General features: G+C 42.9%; 1 protein-coding gene across 1 annotated transcript in view; it reads right to left on the bottom strand.

Annotated features, from left to right (window-relative positions):
* LOC102490568 (solute carrier family 40 member 1) overlaps positions 1-10,268 on the bottom strand; it is a 28,682-nt gene that overhangs the window by 4,959 nt on the left and 13,455 nt on the right. Inside the window, exons 5-8 of the mRNA XM_006146690.2 lie at positions 9,655-9,770; positions 9,093-9,219; positions 6,487-6,741; positions 5,262-5,978 (exon numbers count right to left, since the gene is read on the bottom strand). Of these exons, the coding sequence (XP_006146752.2) occupies positions 5,262-5,978; positions 6,487-6,741; positions 9,093-9,219; positions 9,655-9,770 (1,215 nt within the window). The remainder of the gene's footprint in view (positions 1-5,261; positions 5,979-6,486; positions 6,742-9,092; positions 9,220-9,654; positions 9,771-10,268) is intronic.

Below are 10,268 nucleotides of genomic sequence, written 5' to 3'. Positions count from 1 at the left end.
CAAAAAAAAAAAAAAAAGAATTCTTGCTCTGACATTGACTAGCATGTGGCTTTTGGGTAAATGAGATTGTATTTCTTTTCTTTCTTTCCTTCTTTTTTCTTTTTTGGCCTATAGGGCATGGATGCTTACCAGAGACAGAGCAGGGTGGAGGGAAAGTGAGAAAGAACTCCCCAGGAGTGATGGCCAAGCTGCAATCTCTTCTCAATTTTCCTCTCAGCATTTTGGGCATGCATGCACTCACCTGGCATGTTTTTCAAGCCACTTTGTCCAGGACTGAACTGCTGGCCATGGGGGGTCTAGCTGCCTTAACTACCATGCTATCTGCTGGCTTTAAATGAGACTTGGTTGTTCACTTCTGTCATCCATTGATTGGAGGATTCCATGAGCTAGAACTATAAGATGACTATGTCTGGCCACCTGTGCATTGTAGTTACTGTCATCATTTGTGGTATTATAGTTACTCTTTTGAGTAACTAACACCATCACCACTATCATCATCAGATGTGCTATAACTTCACTTTGGATATATTTATTATGCTCCCACTTGATTGCAAAATTGTTAAGGACAAAGAGCAAAGTCTTGGTCTTCAAACCTAGTTCCAGCTCCACTCCAGATTTTTCTTTACTGCTGCCATAGCAGAGGAGGAACATTTTTCCTGGGGATTCTGGTACCTTTTCCCAGGGGTAGTGTACCACATAGGTTTTCTGCAATCTGTGGTTGACTGAAACATGATTATGCAGTGTGGCTGTATTTGTGAAATGCTGCAGTGGTACAGTGTGAATTGCTCAAAGAAGTGAGGGCTAATCATGCAGTGAGAATTATCTGAAAATTGAGAGCAAGTTACAGTTAGATTTTTGAAAGCAGGAGCTGGATGGTGGTGCAGTGGTAGAATACAGCAGTCTGGGAGGCAAGCTCATATGGAAAGACTGCCAATTCAAGTCCAGAAACCTCCCTGAGTACCAGGCACACACATACCATGATTCAGGCCGACAGGGGCTAGGGATGTTTCGTGGCACTGGGACTCTGTCAGAGGTTCTGCTTCTCTCTCTCTAAGTAAATTTAATAAAAAGAGAAGAAAAAAAAATACCAATTTCTCTCGCACTCCTACTCTCACAGGTGCCCTGGCTCTCTCTGTGTGTCATTTAAAAAGCAAAGTGACTTTTAAGCAATGAGCCCAGTCTTATAGCCAAAATTCTGAAATTTATTTTCTTTCCATCAGAATGGAAACAGGCATTCACTGAGCAGGGAGGTGATACGCTGGATACCAAGGCAGCCCCAGGCCAGATAAGACTGGTTCTCAGCACCAGCAGGCCTGATTGCTAACTATGCTAACAAAGACACAATGTGTCTTGTTGGTTGCTGTGTTTTTTTTTTTTTTTAATTTAATTTGCCAGAAAACATGTGTGCTCACCAGAGAGAGACAGAGGAGAGGGAGAAGGCATTCCCCACGAGCAATGGTCACTCCCCGTGAGCAATGGTCACAATGCAATCCCCTCTCCTTTTTCTATCCTGTCAAAATTTAGGACATTACACGCACAGGCACCCACTGTGTTTTTCCAAGCCACTGGGGCCAGGATTCAAACCACATGGTCAGCCATGTGGGACCTGCTCCCTTAACCACAAGTTCTACAGGGCTTTTAACATCTGCAGTTTCAACACCACATCACTAACCCTGAGGTCACTTGTATCTGAAATTTCAGCTAACATATAGTAATGGCAATGATGACTCAAGACAAGAATTAGTGTTCATTTTCAACAGGTAGCTCCTACATTTATGCAAGTTTTCTGCTAATCATGTTACCTATAGGGATGTGTCAGCACATCCTCAGGACTTCCCTATAGGTAAACACAACAATTACTATCCCATCACAGATAAAGAAACAGTGACACCTGGAGCTTGCCAGCATCATCAGGCAGCCTGACTTCAGGTCCTCAGTTATAGTCTCATAAGTATCAAGGGTGGTCCATGCCTGGATTTCCCCTTTTTTTTAGGAATGACAGCTAGTGCAATCGAGAAAAAGCTGAGGTTTCTCTCAGATGGAATGCTTTCACAGATTGCAGGCCCAGCAGATAGGTTTTCATGTTTCCCAACTGTGATCATTGCTTTATGTCAGGAAAAGCCACATTATCCTGGTAAATACAAGTCACTTCTTTTTCTTTTTTTTTCTTTGAACTAAATGCTTTATCATATTATAATATGAATTACATAAATTAAAGGCCAAACATGCAAGTCAAATACCCTAATTAAGGATAATCCACCCATGGGCAGGTTGTTTGGTGGTTAAGGTGACTAGATTTCATGTGGCCAACTGTGCAGCTCAACTCCCAGACCCAGTAGCTTGAAAAACACACCAAATGGGTGACTGCATGCATGCCCAAAATCCGGAGAAGAGAATGGAGAAGAGAATGCTGCAGAGCCTTCTCCTCTAGGGGGATGATTTCTCTCTCTCTCTCTCTCTCTCTCTCTCTCTCTCTCTCTCTCTCTCTCTCTCGCCCGTATACACACCCTATAGTAAGAATCTCACCACTAGGTATCTCTCTTAAAATATTTCAGGGCTCAGGTAATCTTTAGATCAAAGAATGAGTTTCTAATTTAGCTCTTAGGAATTAAGAAGCTAGTTTCTTTTTACACAAACACACCAGAGGAGTGAAATTCTCTGGCTAGTCTACAGTTTTATACGCTCTTGGATTGGGCCCTTTAACTCTCATCTCCTCTCTCCTAATATTCCAAAACTTGTTATAGACTAAACGGTTCTGGGTTTCCAGACTGAAGTTAGGAACACATTCCCCCTGAAACCTGTGGTCCCATCCTACTGTGACCTCTGAGATGAGAAGGTGAAGCTCTAAGCCTCAAGAGGACAGGGACCTTGCTGCAACACCATGCATGGAGTAGTGAATGAGGCCCACAGAAGAGGGGTGAGGAAGGGTTGGTGAATGGGAAAGACATATTTGATGTGTACCTTCCACCAACACCTTCACAATTCCCACTCTGCTTGTTTCTCACCTGGGGTGGCAAATCCCCTGGCTCTGAGGACTCTGAAAATAGTGACTTTGTATTTCGGGGTGAGGAAATGGGGAAACAGGGTTCTCTGAGTGGAAATCTGATCATGCAGATTCCACGGTGAAGAACACGTCTTGTCTTCTCCCAGACTGAGCATCTGTAGGTCTGGTGGCAAGGGCCACAGTGCTGATAAGTGGTTCCTGTTGCCATCGCCTTTGACCCTCCCTGTGGCACTGCTGGAGTCCTTATATATTAAATGACTAACATTTAAAAAAATCTTAACTGGGGACCAACCCAGTTAGTGGCCTAATGGTTAATTGGATCCCACATGGCAGACCATGCAATTGAGGTCCCAAATCCAATGGCTTGAAAAAACACACTAGGTGCACACACATGTGTGCCCCAAATCCTGATGAGATGGAGAAATGGAGGTGAAGGAATTGTGGCATGACCACATCCCACTGGGGAGTGCCTTCTCCTCACTCTCTCTCTCTGTCTCTGTCTCTTTCTGGAAAGCACTCTCTGAGAAAAAGTAAAATGAAATAGTATATATAGTGTATATATACATATACACTATATATACACTAAATCAGATATGTCCTCATTGCCAGGTATGAATCATATATGAGAGGACTTCAAAATATTCATTTAAAAATGGAATTAATATTACAGGGGTTTTTTTGAGAGGTTTTTGCTATAGGGCATGTGCACTTGCCAGAAAGACAGAGAGAGACAGAAAGCGAGAAATCCCCACCCCCCCCCCAGGGGGATGGCCATACTTCAATCCCTTCTCCATTCTCCTCTCGGAATCTTGGGCACTATGCACATGCGCCCGGCGTGAGTTTAAGCCACCAGGTCTGGGACTCGAACCATGGTCACCTACATGGGAGTCCAGCAACATAGCCATTACACCATTGCTTGTCCCAATATTACAAGTTTACTTTGTAATATCACAAGAAAATTTTTCTGCATGTCATACATGCACATGTGCCTGGTGCAGTTTTTAAACTGTCTGGTCCAGGACTCAAACCGTGCAATTGCCCATGTGGAGTTTAGCACCTTAACGTCCATGCCAACTACTGGACCACAATGCATAGGTTTTTATGCATCGTTTCCATTAATCTTTTAAAGACTCCCCCCACCCACCATATTATATAACTGACACGTGGTTGATGGCAGAGTTCAGAGACCAAATAATTGAGAACAGATGAACTTGTAAACCCTCAAAATTAGGGATTCCATTTTTGGAGAGGGCTCCCACTGTCTCCCCAGGCAACCAAGAGAAGTCTTGACCCTGCCTCACTGCTATCTTCCCTCCAGTTCCATAGAGAAAGGATCCAGGTCAAAGTATCTCTTCCATGCAGATGTTGTTTGTAGCATTTACATGCTTAACATCTAAGAAATAACTATTTTCACTTCTCCAAATCTCCAGGTTTTTATCATTTAGCCCAGCCTTTGCATCATTGTCTGCCTTGCCTGCCTTACTCAAGAGCTTGTGCACCAGAGAGAGGGAGAGGAAGAGGCCCAGTCTTCGACAGAGTGTGGTCACACCCCAATCTTTTTTCTCCATTTCTCCCTCCTCCTTGCCTGGAGCATGCTTTCCTCATTTTTTTTTCCCCCAGTTTTTTAATTACTCAAGAGCTTGTGCACCAGAGAGAGGGAGAGGAAGAGGCCCAGTCTTCGACAGAGTGTGGTCACACCCCAATCTTTTTTCTCCATTTCTCCCTCCTGTTAGGACACATATACACACATACCTGGAGTGTTTTTCAAGCCACTGGGGCTGGGATTTGAACTGTGTGGCCCAGTCAGCCACATGAGATCCAGCTTCCTTAACCATTAGGGTACCCCACTCTTCCCTTTTCATGTCACCTGCCTAGCTTGCCTTTCAGGGATCTTTCCATTGCACCACCCTCTAGGAAGACTGCCCTAAACTTAAGATCAGTTTATGCTCCTTCCTACATCTTTCTAGTCCTTTCGCCCTTCCTTAACATAGCTTCTATCACTCTATATTGGTGATTATTCTTTACCACTTATTTATTGGCCTTCCTCTCAGACTGTACACTCTATTGGGCTAAAGCATGTTTGATTAAGTCACTCTTGTGTATCCATTGTCTAGGAAAGTTCTCGTTACATAATAAGTTTGTGATAAATGAACAAGGAAGACTTACAAGGGAGTGGTGAGACCATCAAATGCTTCTAAGATTACTTAACAACATCCCAGGCTGCAGAATCCCATTTCAGACATGACCTGCTGCTCACCAATTCTCGCCAGGATCACACCAGAGAAGAGTAAGATGATGGAGATGTAAGATTCAGGCTGCTCAGGGTCCTGTTGGCCTTCAAACAGAACGGTACTATTGGTCCAGTGGATGGAAGAGCGTTTTTTTTTGTCCGGCAGGATAGGTTGATTCAGATTTCTTTCAAAGGGGTAAACATGTACCTGGTCCTCATTTAGCAACTCATAGTTTGAAGAATTTTTGCTTAATGGGAGTGAGAAAACAGCTGGATCAAAAGGACTTCCAGGAGCAAAGACAGAAAACACACAGAGCATTAGACAACCTATATGGAGCCAGCTGGATATGATTCCTGTGGTGACCAGGCCATAAAGCTCTCTGAGCCGAGTGAAGAGAATTGTGCCCATCAGGCCAGATAAAGCTGAAAGAGCGGTGAGGATGCTAAGCAGGGAGCCTCCGATTCCCTGAGTGTAGGCATAGCCAGTGGTGATGCAATCAAACCCCAGCACTGTCATGTAGAGGAAGGCTAAGCCCAAGCCAGCAAGGAAGACTGTCTGTCTACAGTAAGCCTCCCATCCCTCACGGCACGTGCGGAGCAGCCTTCGCGTGTTTTGAAGGCAAAGAAGAAACCCTGTGGTTGTGGCCTGTTCTCTTTCAGGTGTAGTCTTGTGGTCCTTTGGGATTTCCAAAGTTCTGGGCTTGTTGGTGAGTCCATCAGTCATTTCCCAAGAGTGTATTTCACCTACAGTAAAATTACATAGGTTTTAAGTCAGTGCCCTTCCATAGCCCCCCAGACAATTCCCAACCCCATCCACTTCTTTGTTAGACAATTCCTGAATCTACTCCAAGCATCTGTCTCCCTCTCTAGCCATAGGAACATGAAGAGCAAGCTGTAAGCACCCTTTGAGATGTTCATGAGTCAAATAGACCCCAGGGCCATGGAATAGATTGTGCAGGGTATATGCTGCAAAGTCCCATGGAGGCATTACCTACGTTGGAGTTTCTCTGAATGGAGGTCCTGGAGTTGTGCAGTGCACAACCTATATAACTACATGGCAGCCGTGTCTACCCCACCAATATAATCTGTCATGTGAATTGTATGACCAATGGCACGACCAGTCTTCCCACTTATCACTGTTTCTAGGCACTTTTGCAGACAAAATATTGTGATTATGAGCAGAAACAAGATTCAGAAAAAAGGAAGGAAACATTGACATAAAAAGAACAGGAGCTCTCTGAGTTCTCATTACCTTGAATGTTCACAGCCTCCTGGTGCCTTTCTAGGAAGTGCCTTCCCGTTTGTTGCTGGGGTTTTACAGCCAGTTGGGGAACTAGCTGATAAACTCTTGACAGAAATAGAAACTCTACAAGAAGTGAAACCAAATTCCATCCAAGGATGAAACCACAGCCGATCACATGAGATGCCCATGCCATCACCTGGCCCACGGACAGAGGAGCAAATATATTGATGACCTGATCCAGCCGCCGGACAGCTGCATTCATCCCTGTAAGTGAGAGGAAGGAAACATTGCAGCTCAGGGGACAAGTCCTTCCTTCTGGTGAATTTAATGTCATGCATTTGCTAGATTGGCCAGCCATGTACCAGCTCAATAATGGTGAATAGGAAAGATCTCTTTCATTGAACTATAGATTAATTATAGGATTTCCAACTTGAAAAAGACCTTTGAATTCAGTCTGTAGAAACGCAAATAATGAACAGATGACTAAATTAAATAATAGACTAGATTACTAACTCCCATTTCAGCTTCCTTTCCATCATGCTCCACCATCTTAACAACAATAATATTAACAGCCCTTTAGAATTAATGTGTTGACAGTGGAGGGAGGCTCAAGGGGAGGATAGAGAACAGAATTAGTTGAGTGCTTACTCTGTGCCTGGTGCATAGTTCTAAGCCTTCTACATAAATTCATCTCACTTAAGCCCCACAACAACTCAAAGAGGCCAATAGTATTTTCCTTTTACAAATTAGAAAACTGAGCTACAAAGAGGTGAACTTATTTGTTCAAGGTTACAGAGAAGGTAGAGCTGAGATTCAAAACCAGACAGTCTGAATCCAAAACTTACTCTCTTGACTATTCTACTGTCATTGAAAAATACATTTGCAAGATCACCTTAAAATTTCTAATGAGGCCAACCATGGTGACACAGTGGTAATGTGACATTCAGCAATGCTGAAGCCAGATGAGAAGATCCTGGGTTTGCATCCCGAGGTCTCCCTGCACATGCCAGGCGTATGCCCATGTGCCCATAATCTTGCTGAGGCTGAGAGTGGGTTGTAGCATGAAGACCCTGCAGGGGTGGTGTCTCCTCAGGAGAAATAAATAAAATAAACTTTAAAAATTTGTAATGAATCTAAAGTAGAATTGGTGCTTCATCTTATATTTCTTTAAAATTAATTAACATAGAATAGATTTTCTGTACTCAGAAGCAGAGGACACTGAAAAGCAGAGGACACCCGGCTTCTATCCATAGAACTATTGTATTTTGGTTGGTGTTATTTAAGCCACAGTACATCTAAATAAGTATAATTTAAAAGAAAACATGATTATATGGGGCTTCTAGTCTTTGTAAGGCATATATTTTCATAGTCTCCTCCTTAATAGCTTCCTTTATCTTGGCCATCAACACTCACAAACTTTTTCTAGCACAGTACCAATTGCTCAAAAATAGGGTAGGCCAAGATCTTCAGCATTATGTTGGCAAATTGAATATATCACAATTTTGAATGATCCAAGTTTTATAAATTGAAAGAAAAAATAAGAAAGAAAGAAAAGAGAATGCCAGAGTCTTCCATTTAGTTCCAGTAATGGGGGAAAAAATTCTACTTTAACCATCAGTAGTAATCAATAGTCACATCTGAGGGTTTTGTTTTTAAGAATTATTTAATTTAATTTAATTTATTATTATTATTTTTTTAATATTTACAGAGAGAGAAGGAGAGAAGAAAGGTGAGAAAGCAAGCCTCCAGGTCTGGGACTCAAACCATGGCCAGTCACGTGGGTGTCCAGCATCTTAACCACCATGCCACATGCTGGCTCTTGATTTTTTTTTTTTTAAATGTAAGCTCATCCTTGGCCAACATTCAGAAATACTTAAATTTATTTTTGAAGGCTACAATTGTTAAGGAATTTCTATGATGCATTTTTTTAAAGAAAATGTATTTATTCTATGAGTGAGAGACAAATAGAAAAAGAGAGAGGTACTTCCAACAAGGTCCTCATACCATGATCCACCCCCAGATCATTAGTTTGTGTGTACCCGGGTGCATAGGGAAGTGTTGGGATGAGAACCAAGGACCCGCCCATGTGGGTCCAATTGTATTACTATGGCACCAACATCTGGTCGCTACCTGCATTTTGAGTAGCTTCTCTCCCTGTGCAATCTATTGTGTCCTTGGAAAAGTCATCAGGTGTTTTTCTATGCAAAAATGTGTGTACTTTCCTGATGACCAATACATATTCTTTTGGTAATAACAATGTCAACCATTTCTTTTGTACTTCCTAAATGCAGATAGAACGCTAAGTGCTTTACAAATCCTGTGGTCTCACAGAATCCTTCTCAAAACTGAGTTGCGTGTGTGTGTGTGTGTGTGTGTGTGTGTGTGTGTGTGTCTTTGCCCCATTTTATGGATGAGGACAGTCACATCTGGAGAAGTTAGGTGACTTGCCCTAGGGTGTGCAAATGGTGAGAGGCATAGCTGGTGTCATCTGCCCAGGTCTGGTTGGGCATATAACATTCTAATATAGGCTATTAGCTGCCTCTTTCAGAATCCTGACTGGCTTACCCACACCGTGAGCTGATCAGAGAACCTGAGGCCCAGGGGTTACTGCTCACCGGCCAGCTGTCCTCTGTTGTCACCCGTGAGGCTCACGATCCAGTCCCTCTGAATGGTGATGGTCAGTGCTGTGCCAGCCAGATTAGCCAAGGCAGCCAGGGTGATCACTGCTGCATAACAGGCCACCTATGAAGGAGGAGGGGAAAGGCAATTTGGAACCCCAAAATAGACTTCCCTGGCTCACTGTTACTTCTCTGACAGCTCAAGGAGTATCTAAATGAACACAAAGGCCTGAGAGAAAAAGGTTCAATGTAAGTTTGAAGGCAAATGTTACTGCGTTAATGCCAAGCGTTCTCTGCCTCCCACCATATCAGCACCAGATCCGATGCTAATTTGTACCTTGCAGACACAGACACTGCTGTTCTATTGCCTTCATGTCAGTGGAATTTCAGCTTGGATTTACAAATTAGGGGTGAGAAAAACACTGATGAAAAGATTAGCTGTATTCAACACCAGTGAGCAGGGCAGGTCAGAGACAACTCACTGACAGACACTGAGGTCTGAGTCTGTGACATTCATTGTCAGGGTTCAGGCCAGAGGGAGGAGATAGAAGACACTCACAGTGAACCAGCCATGCCAGATTTGTTCCATCTCCCTCTTGTAAGAGAAAACCAGCATCAGGACAATGCAGCAGGCGGTGACCGAGGCGTTCTGAGTGAAGAGTGAGGCATGAGCAACTGTGAATGAAAACAGCCAGAGCCCAATATTTACTCTCAGTTTTAAGAAGCAGGTCACAGCTACCTCATCATGAAATGCAGAGGAACTTCATTTGACTAAATCCTTGTGCCCACCAGCGTTTTATTATTTCCATCAGCAATCACAGGCTTACGTAGGAGGCAAGAGCAGGCTCACGTGCTCCCCAAAGGCAAAGCCTTTGTGACCAAAAGACAAAAAGAAAAATAAAAAGCTGGATTTTGCAAAATGAAAGAAAGCTTACTTTGCAAGAAAGATTATCTGAAAAGCCAAATTCTAGATAACACAAAGAATTAACATTTTTTACTACTGCATCACACTCCTCTGGATTTAATTTATGACTGATATCAATTTGGCCAAAGTACAACACTTCAGATGTTAAATAGGTAACATTTTATGCTCTATTTTTGAAGAATTATTTTATTTAGCTTTATTTATTTATTTAAATTTCAACAGAGGGGACAAAGCGAGAGCAAGAGAGA

Source organism: Tupaia chinensis, unplaced genomic scaffold (genome assembly GCF_000334495.1).
Source record: "Tupaia chinensis unplaced genomic scaffold, TupChi_1.0 Scaffold000184_1, whole genome shotgun sequence".
Classification (NCBI taxonomy): domain Eukaryota; kingdom Metazoa; phylum Chordata; class Mammalia; order Scandentia; family Tupaiidae; genus Tupaia; species Tupaia belangeri.
Note: the sequence above shows the minus strand (reverse complement) of the source record. Positions and strands in the feature narration are given on the sequence as shown.